This window comes from Carassius carassius, chromosome 12 (assembly GCF_963082965.1).
Source record: "Carassius carassius chromosome 12, fCarCar2.1, whole genome shotgun sequence".
Taxonomy (NCBI): domain Eukaryota; kingdom Metazoa; phylum Chordata; class Actinopteri; order Cypriniformes; family Cyprinidae; genus Carassius; species Carassius carassius.
This window is the reverse complement of record NC_081766.1, coordinates 10,140,933-10,159,039: the sequence shown is the minus strand read 5'-3', so window position 1 is coordinate 10,159,039 and position 18,107 is coordinate 10,140,933. Positions and strand designations below refer to the sequence as shown.

The following is an 18,107-nucleotide window of genomic DNA, read 5'->3' as shown; positions in this document are numbered from 1 at the left end:
GGCAGCAGCAGCTCTGACTGTCTTCTTGACTGTCTTCTTGACTCTAGTTGCTCACAGTGGAGCGTGGAGCAAGTGTGCTCCTTCATCAGCTCTTTACCAGGTAGCTGCACAGTTTTCAGAATCTCACTTCACCTTCTGCTGAGTGGATCACTGAAACGTTTGAATTTAAAATGAAGTGTGAAAGCTTTTTGGCTATAAAAGCTTTGACTGTTTACTATAGCCTATAGCCTAGTCAGTATAATAGTTAGTATATATAGCTGATACTGGAGTCAGTAAGATTTATTATACTAATTAAAACTAGTTAGATATGAGTTATTTTTTAAAACTAGCATTAGAAATTAATACTAGTATTCATCAAGAAGAATGCATTAAATTGTTAAAAAGTTCACAATATAAAAAAATGTTGCTTTTTTATTTTCTATTTATCAAATCCTAACAAAACAAAAATATGAAGCAGCATAACTGTTTTAAAAATTGATCAAACATTTCTTGAGCAGCAAATCAGAATGATTTCTGAAGGATCATGCGACACTGAAAACAAGTAATGTCTACAAGAAAATACAGCTTTTCATCAAGGGAATAAATTACATTCTAAAATTTATTAAAATAGAAAAAAGTTTAAATTGTAATACTATTTCACAAATAATTGTTTTTTTTTTAATTATTGAATTAAATACGGGCAATACAGATAGATAGATAGATGATTTCTGCCAAACTGATAACAATGTCAAAGATTTCAGCATGATCTTCAGAATCATGTGCTCCTCCACTTGCTCTACGGGTGCCATGATATTGCTGCAGAGTTCTGCTCACAGGAGATTGACGGACAGGCCTTGTTGCTGCTTACGGAGCACCAAGAACATTAGACTCAGCCCTGTACTCAAAATCTGTGCGCAGATCATTGCTCTCAAAGAACATTAGATAGGCTCGTCTTTCCACTCTCAGTAGGCTATGTGGGTCATATTCTATCACACAATATTCCTCTAAATTGCCATGATATCAGTGTGTGGCCATTCTACAAATACTGTAGACACATGGGCACCTTCTTCATATACCTCAAAATTTCATGGTAGACTTATTTTGGATTTCATTCCATTCAGTGAAAAGTATTATAGTATCTAAAACTAAATTCTGATCTTGTATATTAAATTTATAAGTAACAGACCAACTGGAAAGACAGATTATAAAGGATGAGGAATGATGCAGCTGAGCAGCCACAATTTCTGGAAGCTGGCACATAATGTACAAAGTATAAAAAAAAAAAAAAAAAGTTATTTTTTACAAAAATACAGAGTATATAATGTGTTGAAAAAATAAAGATTTATTGATATACATCAATTGCAAAGTCCTGAATTTTTCTTTTTTATGTGCATTAGTCCAGAATTCAGTTGCAGTTAAATACAACAACTTTGGCATCGTTTCATACATTGGTGTTGAAAAAACCTCGATGAAAGGAAAAGTTATAGTGAACTGTCAGGTGGCTAAAAAGGCAGCACATTTTGGAGACATTAGTTATGTTGATTGTAAATACAGCTTAACAGTGTCAAGCACACAGGTATTTTCAAAACAAGTAGCAACCACATGTGTTACTCAGTCTGAGGAATACCACATTATATTATTACAATGTTGTATTTATGTATTAGCACAAGGCATTTACTTATACAATGCACACATTAAAAGCACCAGATTTTGCTGACTTCAAGCATCAAGATGTCAGAGATACACCTTTCAGCTCATAAAGTCTGAGATTTGATAATAAACATTTAATATCAGGTTAATTTACTTACAAAGGAAAATCTTTTTTTCTATGAAAAATCATTCAATTCAACCATCATTTGACAAATTTTCTTATATACTGTGATTAGAAAGAAAATATTGAAGAAAGTACTCCTATTCATAAAAGTTAATCCATGTTTAAAATAGAGGGGCCGTCACTGCCGCTGATGCCGGGTGATCTCCTTGAGCTTCATCTGCTGTTCAATCATCATGTCAAATTCCTGTCTTTCTCTAAAACACAATGAAATAAAAACAGCTGCAAGTTACACAGATGCAAGATTCAGTTTTTCAGGGCAAGTGAGTTCACAAGAAGTCTACCTGTTACTAAAGCACGGCCCTCTGCGATACTTCTCCTCTGCCTTCTCCAGGGAAAGCTTGTGGACTCCAGCAATGGCATAGATAATGGCCTAAAAAAGCAAAACTGTCATTAAAGCAGGGCAATGCATGATTCTAGAATGTGGTTGGTTCGAAGTATTAGACTAGAGTTATTAGACTTGGTGAGCATAAGAGTCTTCTTTCAAAAACATTAAAAAACCATTACCAACCCCAAATGGCAGTGTTAATAAAGGCATTTACCTCAGGCAGGAGCACATCAAGAATAAGGCGGATCCGGTCAGCTTGGATGTTTTCTAGGCAGGTGTTTATTTGAGGGGCGCTATCACAGACTTTGTTGAGGTAGCGGTACACCTTATCAACCTGCTCCTCATCTTCCAGGTAGACGTCGACCACAGGGCGAGAAGGCTTCTGGAGGGCCTGCATCCATTTAGAAGACTCATGACCATTGATGACTGCCTGTGAGCAACAGACATAAGGGATAGGCGATATGGACTTAAAACTATATCACAATATTTTCTGGTATATACTGCGATAACAATATCAGTGACAATTCATATGCATCCACTGAGAGACAACCCCCCCTTCCTTCTGTTTCTTTAGAGAGAAGTATTATATACATCTCCTCTATCGCATATGTTGTCAGTGTTGTGCGCTCGCTTAGACCTTTGTTGTGATAAACAGTAAAGTGCGATTGAGATTTATACAAATGTATACATAAGATTTCGATTGATGTATGGTTTGTTAGGATAGAACAATATTTGGCTTAGATACAGCTATTTGAAAATCTGGAATCTGAGGGTGCAAAAAAATCTAAATATTGGGAAAATCACCTTTAATTAAAGTTGTCCAAATTAAGTTCTTAGAAATGCATATTACTAATTAAAAATTAAGTTTTAATATACTACAGTATGAAATTTACTAAATATCTTCATGGAACATGATCTTTACTTAATATTCTAATGATTTTTGTCAAAGAAAAATCTGTAATTTAGACCCATACAATGTATTTTTGGCTATTGCAACAAATATACACCAGTGACTTAACACTGGTTTTGTGGTCTAGGGTCACAACAGGTTTGTAATCAGGCACATGTACATGCAAAACTGTATCGCTGTTTTTTTTCGCCACACAGTACAGCCCTGACCAAACCTGTTCCAGATTGTAGAATTTAGCAATAAATTCCTCAGTTCCTCACGTTCACCTTCCATCAGGTAACTCCATATGGTCACACACATAAATATGTCAACAATTAGGTTTTATCATTCTTATCGTGGGGAGAATATATTGCAAACGATAAGATGTCACCCAGAGTGCATACATTTGTCAGTCACAATGGAACTGAACATTTCTCAAATTAAAAAAATACTGGAATTATAAATATATTTATGAATATATCAGTAGAAATCATACCAATAAGCGGTTTTCGACTTTTCGTCTGATGATGAAGTCAACCAACTGCTTGTTGGCACGGTTGCGTGCAGCCTTGGATCGGTCGGGCAGCACTTTCTTGGAGAGGTGCTCATCTTGCTCTTCCACGACGATATCCTCTGTGTTATTATCAGAGTTGTCACACTCCAAACCCAGAATCTCCTGACTGGGGAATGTGAGCACAGATTTCCCCTCTGAGTATTTCCTCCGCACTGGACAACCTGAGACCATCGGATCAAAACACCACTTGTGTTAAACCAGCACTGGTGTATGAGCATCATTTGTTTCTTTTAACATTCATTTATTTCTTTTGATCAATGAATTAACTCACAGGTACTTAAATTAATCATTATTACTATTCTATTTATTAATAAATTAACCACCTGTAATATGCACTATACATTTTACATTGTTTTGTACAATTCTTTTTTTACTTCTAGCATTCAATGACAATAGTCTTAAAACGTACATATTAACAACAAATTAATTATCACTCCAAACATGCTATTAAAATCATGTTAGATGAGTATGCAAATCTATAATGAAAGGAAACCTACTGATGTCAGCAGCACAGTATTCGATGAAGGAGCCAGAGAAGGATCCACATCCTGCCAGAAAACATCTGAATTCAATATCTGAATTTCAGCTTTTCTGACATTTTTTTGTACATAGACTGCTGTTTAAAAGGTGGCTCTGCTAATCATTATTTTTACTTTATTAAAATGTACTTTCAAGTTCTAAAAACAAACAATCGAACAGAGATAAATACCAATGCGTATCCTATAGTCCGATATCAGTTCCAGAGACCAGGTAATAGCATTTCCATACTCCTCTTTTGCAATGTCCTATATAAAATAAATACACCTTTTTTATGTCTTGAAGTATATTCAGTACAGAAAATGTTTACTAATGACAGAAATATGTAAATGGTAAGTACGCAATCAGAAAAAGCTAAATCAAAAGAAAATCAAAGAGATTTTACCACCAGTTTTTCATACTCTTCACAATCAAAGGGTTTTAGAGTTCGCAGGGATACAGAAAACCTATGAAAAAAAAAAAAAAAAGTGAAGATGTTAAAACCTATAATATTTACTATGTGGTGTACTATATGCACACACATATGTAAATATATAAATATACACACACACACACTAAAAACAAGGGCTATTAAGACACTGATGAATTCTTACCCTCTTTTAATTCGCTTTTGGTCATTTAGGTAACAATCAATAAATACAACACTGGCTTTTTTGTTCTTGCGATTCACACTTTTAACCTGTGGCACAGATGAGCATTTTATCATCAACTACATTCTAAAATCAAGAGTTATTAACTGCACAACATCTATAGTAACACAGGGAGCTTAACTTACCACTGCAGGCCAGTAGGGATACTTCCTCAGTTTGCACCACACGCAAAGTCCCTCTGAGATCGACAAAGGCTCTGGAAACCAAAGACATCAAAGCACTAGCCAAAATATATACACATTGGATACATATACACACTTTTTTCTTCCTTTATTGTTCATTCACTTTTATTGTCCTGTTGCAAAAAGCTGGGCAGCTCCTCATCATCGTCGTCTAGGTCCTCTTCCTCCTCCATGTAGAGAGAGTTGTTAAGAGGATTAGGTTCCTCCTGCAGGCTCAGCTCGATGGAGAGGTCCGAAGACTTGTTTTGATCTGATGGGTACATCATTTAGGTACATTACATCATCATATATCTGAGGCTCCATCTACAATTATTAACACTAACTTACATACTTTATCTATGCATAGGTCAGATATGCAAATTTATAATAAAGGCACAAGAACAACTCCTTTGTCATGACCATTGAAGCTGTAACATATAAATGTACAATATTATTTATTACTTTAGTTTCATTGAATATTAAATTTTTAAATATAATTCAACTGAATAATCATTATTAATTATCGGATATTTGGAATAAATATTTAATTAAATTACTATTAAATATATGGGTCACCCATTTTGGGGTCAGCATCAAATTCAATTCATAAAAGTGTTCTTATATACATAGAAAGCTTATTGAATGCAAGTAAAATGTTTATATTAGACGCTGAACCGGAATGATCAGCGTCAGAGGAGCTGTAAAAGATGTTTCATGTCTTAATACTAGAGAAAACGTCCACTGGACAAACTAGATAGTCATGAGCATCTAAATGCTTATATAGAAAAGAAATGAAACATTAATGCTGCTGTCTGCTAATAATGTTAGCCTACTACTAAGAATGTTTTTCTTATATGTTTAGCTTATTATGTATAACTTATTCTGATTATCTGATAAATGTAGGTCTTTATTCTTATTACGCTTAACTTTACCCAATAATGTTGATGATCCCACAGTTTGCTCCTTACAAATACATGAGTTGGCTAGGGTCACTGAATCTGACAAGTAAAAAATCATATAGCAATGTTGCTACTCTTAATTTCATAATAACTGACTATAAATGTTTAATAAAGTGGCTCATGTGATGTGTGAGCTCTCTTCTTTCGTATTTATCAGCTATACTATGGTATGATAGGTCAAAATTATAGCTACCAAAATGGTACCCCTCTTTCTATGTTTCTAAGTCTATGTTCTTCAAACTCATTCAAGTGATGTAAAGGTTTCTCCCTTTTCCTATAGGTTTAATCTTGTTGTCTTTTGAGTAACAGTCACAAATTATTAGACATAACCATTACCGGAAAAAAGCTCACTAAGCTAATTTCTGTTATTTATTTATTTTTTAGGTTATCGTTCTAAACGTGTTTATTGTTGAACCTCTAACACTGCTGAAACTATCCTCTGTTAAAAAAAAAAAATTACATTAACTTTAATTACATTAAACTGACTTAAAAACATGAGTGTTTTGATGTTTCTTAACACACCTCTGTCTAGAAAAGGACAAGACATTTTGTTACTCCTAACACAAAGTTTGTCAAAAAATAAATTATCCACTAATGTGTTATAGTTACACAATTTGTGTCAAGTATGTGTTAATTTTGATCAAACATATGCGATTAAAACAGCAAAATCACATGTAGTTAAGCGTGAGGAAACTTCCTCTCGAGCGGCTCATGAAGTGATGCAAGCAGCAATGTGATTGGCTAATAAATAAAACGTCCGGGAGACGTGCGTGTCAAGTTCTTTAATGTTCCGGATAGAAACAAATATGCCATGTTGCCAAACCGCCTCATGTTAGAAGAAAGCTGTTGTGTTTACAACTGTGATAATGAGATCTTATCAGGATCAATTAAGTGCTGGATTTTCAAAACTATGTGAAATATTTAAAGTTCGCGGCACAGAATCTTTAAAATATGTCCAAAAGTTTTACAAACCAGTTTGTTATTGTGGGGACATTTCTACGCCCCTAAACATGATGTGGCACAAAACGAAACATGATTGGTTGCTTCATCTGTCAGTCATTTGGCATCTTAGGCGGGCCTTAGCCATTCAAAAAAGTGGCCAAGGTTCCCAGACCTTCTGCCATCAGTCTGAAGGTCTGGCTACACGAGACTACACGTTGAATAACCCAGTGGGAAAATGTCATCACTGTCACAACCATAATTATAAAGATTCATATTTAATATGAACATAATTTCTTTAATTTAACATTAATGTATTACTGTTAATAAATAAACTCACAGACAATTATTATTACCATTTTATGCATTAATAAATTAACCTATAATATGCATTTTATTTTTATATTTTTTATTGGTGCAAAAAGAATTTTTACTTGCATACACTACAATGACAATAAAGTGTCTTAAATCATACATAATTTTAAATGAAAACACAAAAAAAAGTTTTATTTTAAAATAATTAAAAAAGACATTCTAACATGCAGGAAAAAAAATTAAAGCTGTATTAAACATATTATTTTGATTCTTGAAAAGTCCTTTTACTTTTTGACATTTATGTAATTTTTAAAAAGTTATAATGTATTAGGTGTAAATACCAGGCACAAGCCAGACTACATTATTATTTATTTTTATGAAGACAAAAAGTGCCACATACCTGATTTCTGTGGCTCTAGCGTCTGGGTTTCAAAGTCAGCTTTATTTGGAGGCGGCACCTCAATGGATGGCTCTTCCTGAGGAGATTCTAGAGGAGACGCTGCACACTTCCTGCCGCGTTTCACTGGTGGAAAGGCAATTGGTTGTTCCTTCACATTCTTTTTCTTGCGACCTCTTGGACTCCCCGCTGCCGTGGGCCTCTGACATCTTACCCGTCTAGATGGTGTAGGAGGCGTCTAACACATGAAAAATACTTAAGCCAGGAATTTCATACAAGAGTTAGCCATCGATAATGCAATAATGACTATCACACAAACCTTCACTGGACTGAACTTTTTGACATTGTGATGTTGTGTAGAAGTATTCTTAGCTCTTTTTGGAGAGAGGGGTTGGAGGTCTGAGGTCGGTGTAGAGCTGAAGAGAGGCCTGGACCGGGGTCTGCCCCGTTTGGGGGTGTGTGGTATGGAACTACAATCACTGTTAGTGTGGCAGGCGGAGATCTCCTTGTGATGAAGAGGAGATAATGTAGTATAAGTGTGGAGCCCTGTAGAATTATCAGAAGGGGTCTGATTGTTTTGAGTTTTTTTAGAGTGACGATAACGTGTCCCTTTTGTTTTTTGAGAGCTTAAGTGTTGTTCTGGGCAAGAATTATGTTCAGAATTGTCCAGTCCTTCTGAACAAGCTTTGCTAGCAGCTACTTCTTTCTCATTGGGTTGAACTAATTTCTTTTTTCTCCCCTTCTGAGGTCTTTTTGATGTTTCTGATGGACATTTGGAGGTGGTAATTTTTTGAGGCACCATCGGCTCAAGTTCATGTGACTTTGAAGACACCAGTCCATTTGTACCCGTTAGTTGATGTGTTGAATTCTGTAAACAAGCTGATAAGTCGGGAAGAACATTTTGGTTTGCTTGAGGTTTCTCCTTTTTGGTTGTTCTCTGTCCACATGATTCTGCATTATTCAGATCTTGCGACACTGTGGTTTCTTTACTACCCAAGATGGAAGATTTGTCACCTGAAACAGGTTTGTTAAGTTCTGGAAGAACTTGCGAAATGGGGCGACAGGTCCTGGGAGGATTCCTTCGACGATGACAAGAGAAGTTATCTGATGAGCTCATTCCTGCAACCATAGATGTCTCAACGTGTCGGCACAACCAAGTTTGGTCTCATTATGCTGGGCTGCAAATATATTCACAGTGAGGCCTATTACTCGCTTGTAACCAAATGCAACTTGCCATACGTTTTACAGGTTTAAAAAGTCTCATAGCAACAAACAGCCTGGCTATATAGCTGATAAACTAAGAGCTTTTACCATAAAGATACAAATCCCATGAAGTCAAATGCATATGTGTGTGTGTGTATTGTAGATGTATCAAATAAATATAAAACCGATCCAGCAACTGCATCACACACTATAGTAAACTTAATGATCATATACAGAAATATAGCTTTTATAGCAGCTGTTAGTTCCTATAAATACATAATCCTAGTGCATTAGCTTGAAATATCCGCAAACAATCAACCGTATAAGATCCGTAAGATGACAGATACAATGATGCATACATTCAAAATGCAAAATAAAGTAAGGAACGTTATATAAAAGACACCAGAGGCGTTGACTAGGAGCGCTGTGTGTTAGCATTAGCAGCTCCATGGAAAACCAACGTAAACACGGTCCGTCAGCATGTGTTACAGTACCCTCGATCTGCCAGAAGCATGTTTAGTTGCTGCTGTTGTTTACAAAAGTGTAAAATGAAATAAATTGTAACATAAAATGTGTGCGCTCATATTAATGATTAGTATCTGGTCACCTTGTTATTTTCAGCTGTTTACGTAGCGCTCGCTCGTCATCAGTTGATCAGCGTTTCTGTTTCAATCAGGAAGTTGCTCGAGTTCTGTAAAAACCACGAAAAAGCACACAGCTCGTCTTTCTTTCTTTTGTTTGTGTCAACATAACAAATTTATATTTAATGGAAATAGCCTTAAATATTCAGTAAATAATTATTATAAACCTACCATTTTCAAAACAAACAAATGAAAAAAGAACTATTACAGTATGTATCTTATCTTTAAAGGGAAAAAAATGTATGTCTTAAGAAAAGGAATTATGTATAATAATAAAAATAAAAATATAAAAATCAAATATGTTAATGTCCACCTAACTTTATTCACACATAACAACAGCAATAATATATCATTTATTTAATTTACCATGGAAATATCTCAGAATGTCACATCACTATATTTTATAGCACTTTCCATGTAGCCTACTTTTTTTTTATCAAAGTAAAATATTTTCATGTCATCCCAACTTTATTCACACATAATGATGATTGTTATTATTATTTAATAGTTATTGTTTTTTTTAATGATACTTTATTATTATAATCATTTCACATTACTGTATATGTCAGAATGTCTCAGTATGAAGGAGATTATGTCAGTATATTTTATACCACTTCCTATGATAATAGGCAACATACGTTCGTCCTCTTTGCATATTATAACTGTAGTATAGTATAACATTTTCTGGTAGGCAATAATTCAAGTTTAATGTAGAGGCCATTTTGTGATGTTGTTATGGAACTCTTCTGTTCTTCATACATTAACCTTGCAGTTTTCTCTGTAAAATGGATAAAGAAACGAATGAAACAGTGCAGTGTTAAATCAAAGTCTTGTATGATATACTGTACGGTTGATTTATAATCACTCACACTTGCTTGTCGAGGTAAGTTGTTTTGGTTTCACAGGCTTTCCGCTGACTCTCTGCTGCCACCTGCAGGCTCCTCGCCGCTTCCTGTGAAGCTGCGCATGAATCCAAGTGATGCGATCCACTGGTCAGATTCACCCACAGAGTCTCAAGAAGAGCTGCGCACATCAAAATAGGGCTAATAAACACGTTTTCATACATTTATTATCGGTCATATTCTGAAGTAAATTGTAAGCTATTTAAGCTCATGCGATAATAAAAATAAATAAAATGTCAATGATAAATTTGTTAACATTTAGGAAACAAAAAAGAAAAATTTACCTAATTTTCTTTACCTAAGTGCACAGAAATAAATTGAAGTTCAAGCTAATTAAAATGATATATATATATATATATATATATATATATATATATATATATATATATATATATATATATATATATATATATATATATATATATATATAATCTGGATTGCAATCTACAGTACATTATGCTCCTTAAAAAGAGACAATTATCCTCACATGGAAAAACATGCAGATGACGAATTTGGGTACACCAACTTTATCATTTGTGACCAAAAATTCTATTTTAGACTTTCTTACCGTCCTGGTGAGCCAGCTCAGAAACAAGTCTTGCATGTTCGCTCTGATGCTTGAATCCTTGATTTTCCAAAGCTGTTACATTTTTCTTTAGGATCATCTAAAATAGGGGTATTATCCAATAAAATCATTATTATCATAATTAAAACCAATTCAATTATATAGTCTCTATATCAGTTTTTTTTTTACAATATACTGTGGTTAAACTCAGTACAAGATTCAAGGCACAATCATAACTTTCTGATACTCACTTGCAGTCGCAGACTCTCTGTTAGAGATGCATCTGTTTTCCTCTGACCCTCTAGAAGGAATCCCAGCTCTTCTTGCAGTTGGGTCTGGTTCTCCAAGCTCAGCTTCAGTGCAGATTTTAAGACCGCTTGCTCTTTTTCTTTCATCACTTTGGCTCCCTCCATCTTTTCAATTAAGGCCTGTTGTGCTTCTTTGCATTGTGTAACACCAGCCAAGGGGGGCCAGGTGGCCCAAACCACGATGACAATCAGAGAGACCATGCACCACAGAGCCAGGAGAGCCATAATCCAGTTACAGGTGTTCTGGGCTGAATTGGACCTGGCCATTCTGAGAAAGAGACCTTCTTCTGTCTGGTCTGATAGGGAGGGAAGTTTAAGTGGATCCGTGTTGAACCAACTGTGTTTTACTCGCTGAGGCTGGGCTGTTTCTCTGGATATGAGTGGATTCTACGTCAGCATGCCTACAATGTTATTTTAAGGACTTTATCAGAGCTCTGCGAAATAATACTGTTTTAAAAGACATTGGGTTTTTCTTTCATGTCCTCATGGCATTATGGTTGTTAAATCAATGTAATGGTTCATAATGCAATATGAGATGAGTATGATGGGATTAGGACTGACTAAAATGTATTAAAGGGAATAGTTTACCCAAAAATTAACATTCTCTCAACATTTCCTCACTATCATTTTTCTGACAAATGCACTGAAAGAAAATTGGTGTAGGATTTCCTTTGAAACAACTGTCACTCAAAAACTGCTTGTACATTTTACAAATAATTTAAAAGAATCAGATGTGACATTCTTGAAGTACAAGATATTTTCTTATAAAACATACTCTTATAATCTTTTCTTTTTTTTTTGTTATATAAAGTGCACAGAAATATCTCTATGCATATTTTGTCCATACATTAAAAGTGTATGTTTTATTATATGGACAAAAACAGTTGAAATATTGTTAAGAATATAAAGCAAGTCATACATGTTTAAAACAACATGATGGTGAAAAAAGTATACCATTTTTGGACTTGGAATAAATTCATTTCAAATTGACCAAAGAAACTAAAAACTGGAAAGTTCATGTTGCCAGAGCTCAACAGAGTCATGCAATGTTGATTTATGTCAACACATCTCATGGGAAGCTAACAGTTCTCAGACTATTCATTGATGTCCTGTGGTTTGAAATTTCAAAGTAAACAGTTGCATTTACGAGACCCCAAAAATCCAAATGTTTATCTGAATAGCAAAACATGATTATGTTACAATGGAGATGGAAAAATCTTTTGTTTAATTAGAACTCTGGGACTTTCAACATCTCCAGACATGTTGAAAATTAAGATAAAAGCCTGTCAAATGCTCAGTTATAAAACACTACATTTCACCTCCTAGTGCGTTCCTCAGCCCACACACAAAAATAAAGACACTGTAACTCTATTCTTCTTCAATTCTTTTATTTGACTGGACTTTTCTGATGTGTTTATAATATATATATATATATATATATATATATATATATATATATATATATACATAAACTTGTTGTAAATAAAACAACTTAACAGATACAGAACTGTAAGCCAACAAATATGAATATTGAAAAAAAATGGAATGTTTGAAGTGTGTTTTGAATAAAAGAAAAGCTTTAAGAAATAGTTCACCCAAAAATGGAAATTCTTCTACCTTTTAGTCACCCTCATGTTGTTCCAAACCTCAAAACATTATTTTTTTTTCTGTGGAACATGAACTTTTTTGAACATACTATTACTGTTTAAACACAAAGACATTTAAAAAAAAAAATTTTTTTTTGCTTTCCACGGGGAAAATAAGTCACGTGGATTTGGAATGGTATGAAGGTAAGTAAAGGACAAAATGTTCATTTATAGGAGAACTATCCCTTTAAATAGTCATATTCATAGATACAGAAGCAGCTTACTGAGTATTAGATATATGTACAGACCGTTCAAAACGGCATTTGGGACTATATTAACTCTTTGTCTCATATCATAAAATTAGAATTCGATTTGCATAGGAAAAGTGGACATGCAGAGCAACAAATGCAACTGGCATCTTGGGATTTATTAAATTCCTCATAGAGGACTGTGTAGTGCATTACTCACAATGTACATTAATAATATGCTTTGCTCTGAGTGCTGTTATAGAATTGTAAATAAACTCATTTTTATCTACTGATCCAGCATGTATATTTTTTGAGGTGACAATTAAAAATACTTAATGCTTGCTTCAGCTGTAACAGACCGGCATCACATAAGGATACTGCAATGCACAAGCGAAACACATATCATGCACACCTTTGTTCTAGGAGTAACATGAACTCTACAGGCTTACATGAAGCTTATTGCAAATTTAATACTCTATATCTGCTCTGCATATACCAAGCGAATATATCAGATAGTCATTGTGTTCAGAAAGCAGAGCAGCTTAAGCCACGCTGGTGCTGCGAGTGTCTTTTTCAGGTGAAATTGAGCGCACCAGCTCTTCCACCCAGCGAACCTCTGAGCTCATCTGTTCAGCGAGCACTTCGTAGCGGTTCTCCAACCGGCCAAACTTGCGTTTGAGGGCATTGGCTGACAGCATGGCAGCACGGGCCTCTTCTTGGCTCTGTCTGCGCAGGGCTTGTGCTGTCTGTAGCTCCTGTTTGATCTGATTCAGATCTGCTGCGATGCTTTCATTCTCCTCCTTGTACCAGCTTTCTTTCTCCTCATAGATGGAGAGCAGAGCAGCCATGTCCTCAGCCCAGGAGCGCTGGTTCTTCTCCAGCTCACGTAGGCCTTCCTCAGCTGCTGAGATCTCCTCCATGACCTGGGAGAAGCGCTCAAAGTTGACATAGGTGTTGTTGGGAGGCATGCTGGAGTGGGATTTGATGGTGTACTCCTTTAGACGGGTGGTCTTCAGTCGTCTGCGCTCTGTCTTACGCTCGCACTCCTCAGGCCGAACATTACGCCTCTTAATCACCTGTATGGGGGGGTGGGATGAGCATTAGTCAAGCACAGCACAAATGGTTACTAAACTCAAGAGGGAGGAAAACAGAAACATTCGAACCTTGATCCAGGGATGCTGGAGACTGTCTTCGATTGTCATCCTCTTCCTGAAGGTTAAAAGCAAATATTAAATTAAAGATTAACAAACAGGAATTAACTTTTCTTATTAATAATCAAATGAGGCTTACATCAGAGTTATTTTACTATTATTTATGTGCTATTATACTATTTACTAATATTTTGAATTAGTTTTTATATTTCCATTTAGCTTTATTTTTTCAGTTTTAGTAATTTTATTACAACTTAAAATGATTTTTTTTTCATTTACATTTTTAATCTAATATTGACATTTTTTTTATATTTACTTCATTACATAACTTTGATAGCTTCAGTAACAACACTGGATTTGACTAACTTAGGATCCTTGACCAGCAGTCGGCGAATAAAGTCCTTGGCGAGCTCACTTGTGTTACTGAAGTACTCTTCATCGAAGTCATAGTTGACAGCTGAAATGTTGGTAAGTGTTTCTTGTTTGGTCTCACCAAGAAACGGAGAAGCGCCACTCAAGCTACAGACAATTAATAATACATTAAAATTATTAAAGCAAAAAAAACAGCATCATTTGGGTGTGGAAAGCATGTAATCAGCTGCAGCCAAACAAGTCATTTACGTGACATTACAACTTACAGTATATATGTGATAACTCCAATGCTCCTGCAGGAAAGAAAGTCACAAGAAAATGAACTCTGAGCAAAATTAACAACTGGTATACTGAATATCAATTATTAATAACCTAACTAATATAAAAAAAATAAATCATTCATAGCTATGACTAACCACATATCTGCCTCCAGACCAAGAGGCTCATAATTCACAATTTCCGGTGCTACAAAAAAATAAAAGATATGGCAAAGATTAAGGACTCCTGATAAAGTTATCATAAGGATAAAAAAGGGTTATAATAATCTCAAATTCTCACCAACAAACTCAGGAGTTCCAAAGATGTTTTTAAATTCATTTCCATCCTTAATCTGATGAGCAATTCCAAAATCTATCAGCTTGATTCTGGGGTTCAGCACATTTTTATCCAGCAGCATTATGTTCTCAGGCTGAAAACAAAGATGTAGATGAGTTTGTTTCTTTATCTGAGCCGCTTTGGAGAAATTAAGCATTACATCATTTGCTCACCAATGGATCATGTGCAGTGAATGAAGCTTTTTCACTGATGGAAGCATTATTATCGATTATGTATATTAGCCGGTCTGAAGTTAAAAACGCCTTATTGATGGATTTATTACAAACATGCAGCTTTTCACTTCCCAAGATGTTAACTGATGGACTATGGACTACTTGTGGATTATTGTGCTGTTTTTTATGAGCTGTCTGAACTCTCATTCTGACAGCACACATTCACTGAAGAGGATCCATTGGTGACGTAATGCTACATTTCACCAAATCTGTTGTGATGAAGTAACGGATTCATCTACATGTTGGACGGCCTGAGATTGAGTAAGGTTTCAGCAAATTTTAATTTTTGGGTGAACTATTCTTTTACAACAAATCATCCTAGTGCTCACCTTCAAGTCAAAGTGTGCTATGCGTTTCGAGTGGAGGTAGTGAACTCCATCCAGGATCTGCTTGAGGAACTGCGTGGCCTCCTCCTCAGTCAGTGACTCCTTCTCAGCCAGGAAGTCAAACAGCTCCCCTCCAGACACCAGCTCCAGAATCAGGACTACGTCGGTCTTGTTCTCAAAGATGTCATGGAGGGTGACGATGTTGCTGTGTTGGATCTCTCGAAGGATGTTCACTTCCCGCTCAATCTCTTCTCTGCTCACGCCTCGTCGGCTGGATGACAGGCGTCTCTTCTTGATAAACTTGGCGGCATATTCTGTTCCAGTGCTCTTTTCTTTACATTTACGCACAATGGCAAACTGCCCACTGGCAAAAATAGTACAGAGAAAACAGAAATGAAAAAGAAGAAATTATGTCATTGCATATAGAAGATAAGAATATAGAATGGGTAATGTGTGAACTATATATGTTAACACTCAGAGGTACATACATTCCACAAAACCAAAACTCCAGTAACTATATATAAGAGTTAGAAAATAACTTATTTTGGTAAAATGGTACAAATTCTACATAATGCAACCAAGGAAACTATAAAAAGTGGTTAAAGTATTCCCCTGATGGCTCCTCTCTGGCCCATGTGGTCTCATTTGCGCTACAGTTGTTCTCAAGGCTCAGAGAGCGAGCATATGCATTGTAAAGCAGTGATGTCATCCTGCAGCAGCATAGCACAGAAACCTCCACATCCATATATAGAAAAAAGGCCAGGATTGATTCAGTGTTTGCAGATTATTAAGTCACTGTGCTGGGGACTTGCAGGGCTCTCATAATGTCTGTTGTTTCAACGCACTGATAAGCACAAACACTACGTCACCTTGGCAACTCTAGGCCAAACACTATGATGTATTCACAAGTTCTTTTGTAATTACATAATTATCTGATTAATCAAACATTAAGATCTTTGGATAATTCAAATCTTAATCTTTGTGTTATTCGCTATGTGTGCGATCAGTTTAAACTGGTTTTTACAGAGTTTTAAGGAGGGAAATGACATCTCTTACTTTCCTAACTCCTCTCCCATTTCATAGTACAGCTCCACATCCTCCTGTCTGAAGCCAGCCATGATTTGCTGACTTCAAATGAATCAATCTGTTAGAAAATGACAAGAAATAGTGCATAGTTTAGTTTCACGGTTTTGACTTTGTCTTCAGTCCACTAAAGACTTTTTGTTGTCAATCACTATAAATGGTTCCTTACTGTTCTTAAGTGTGCACATGTTTTGTGCACATTTACCCTTGACCTCACGCAAAGTTGGATTTTAAACTGACATTGGACTGAAAAGTTCCATGTGCAGAATGTGGACATTCTATTCCTACTTACGTCATTACCTATATAATATAAACTTACACACACACACACACACACACACACACACACACACACACACAAAATTCCATCTCAAAAGCTAAGCTGGAAGTCATGTTTGAACCGTAATCTGTAAGGATAACTAAAGCATTTATATTAGCTCAGAGGTAAATTTTCACAGCCAAAAATAAGTTGAAATGTGGCCAATATGTTCATAAGAGAAATATAATACGTATATTACGATAATGCACAAAATATCTAAAAGTTACCAAAGCACTATTTCCAGGTACTTAGCCATCTGGCTAACTTGTAAAAGCAACGACCAACGAAAACCGGCAAGCCTCGTACGTTGACATACAAAACACGTTACGAATACATATATAAGAATTTCTCTTATATGTTATTAATAATGTTATCTGTAACAATGCTATCTAGAATAAGAAAACGCTGAGAGTATGTTACATACCTTAACGTCGCCGCATTCCTCAGTATTTTCCGGTTGTTGCGCTCTGGAGAGGCGTGGCTTTGTCAGTGACATCATTGAGACTCCGCCGCAGGATGACGTCAGCTTACGTGTACCTGTGATTAAGAGTCTGTCAGGTGTTAGCTGGTCTATGTTAAAAACTACTTGTATGGGCTTGTTTTGCACTGTTCCTTTCTCAGCGTTACCACAACATAATTGTAACACATAAAAAGGTGTAAATGAGTGAAAGAATGAGTTTGCCTGAAAAATATGATAATAAAGGAACAAACAAAAATAAAGAAAGAAATACTTTTTGTTATGGATCAGTGTTTCTCAAGATAGACATCAAGAGCACACAGTGGCAGGGACTGATTTTAATCTCACTGCCAGTGTCAAATCCTCATTAATAAGCATGTAAGTGAACTTCAGATATGTGTGCTTCACATAATTGTGTTTGCTGTTGTGGGTATATAGACTATGTATGTGAAATGTGAGTCTGTAATCGTGTCAATTATTCAAGACAATCATATAAAGCATTTTCAGCTCACATTTTAGATGTTTATCATACTGTGTCAAGAAACAATAGCTGCAACATT

General features: G+C 35.5%; 2 protein-coding genes across 2 annotated transcripts; both read right to left on the bottom strand.

Annotated features, from left to right (window-relative positions):
- Positions 1–1,301: 1,301 nt before the first annotated feature.
- Positions 1,302–9,476, bottom strand: LOC132154742 (PWWP domain-containing DNA repair factor 3A-like). The gene is made up of 13 exons (XM_059563409.1): positions 9,370–9,476; positions 7,879–8,737; positions 7,563–7,797; positions 5,074–5,220; positions 4,914–4,984; positions 4,732–4,817; positions 4,524–4,584; positions 4,311–4,386; positions 4,099–4,149; positions 3,524–3,762; positions 2,353–2,568; positions 2,095–2,183; positions 1,302–2,007 (listed from the first exon to the last, which is right to left on the bottom strand). Exons 2-13 carry the CDS (start codon positions 8,686–8,688, stop codon positions 1,932–1,934), a joined length of 2,157 nt encoding a protein of 718 aa, XP_059419392.1. The 5' UTR covers positions 8,689–8,737; positions 9,370–9,476; the 3' UTR covers positions 1,302–1,931.
- A 3,694-nt stretch (positions 9,477–13,170) lies between these two features.
- LOC132154741 (death-associated protein kinase 3-like) lies at positions 13,171–17,592 on the bottom strand. Its single transcript, XM_059563408.1, has 9 exons — positions 17,515–17,592; positions 16,745–16,832; positions 15,692–16,052; positions 15,094–15,223; positions 14,952–15,000; positions 14,802–14,828; positions 14,530–14,682; positions 14,176–14,221; positions 13,171–14,088 (listed from the first exon to the last, which is right to left on the bottom strand). The coding sequence occupies exons 2-9, from the start codon at positions 16,804–16,806 to the stop codon at positions 13,555–13,557; spliced, it is 1,362 nt and encodes a 453-aa protein (XP_059419391.1). The 5' UTR covers positions 16,807–16,832; positions 17,515–17,592; the 3' UTR covers positions 13,171–13,554.
- Positions 17,593–18,107: the final 515 nt, after the last annotated feature.

Coding starts and splice junctions, on each gene's coding strand:
- LOC132154742 (XM_059563409.1), bottom strand. CDS start 8,688: ATGGTTGCAGGAATGAGCTCATCAGATAACTTCTCTTGTCATCGTCGA. Junction 7,798..7,878: donor AAAAGTTCAGTCCAGTGAAG/GTTTGTGTGATA, acceptor TTCATGTGTTAG/ACGCCTCCTACACCATCTAG. Junction 4,818..4,913: donor ATCCCTACTGGCCTGCAGTG/GTAAGTTAAGCT, acceptor TCTGTGCCACAG/GTTAAAAGTGTGAATCGCAA.
- LOC132154741 (XM_059563408.1), bottom strand. CDS start 16,806: ATGGCTGGCTTCAGACAGGAGGATGTGGAGCTGTACTATGAAATGGGA. Junction 14,683..14,801: donor GGAGTTATCACATATATACT/GTAAGTTGTAAT, acceptor AATTGTCTGTAG/CTTGAGTGGCGCTTCTCCGT. Junction 14,222..14,529: donor CTGCTGGTCAAGGATCCTAA/GTTAGTCAAATC, acceptor TTTAACCTTCAG/GAAGAGGATGACAATCGAAG.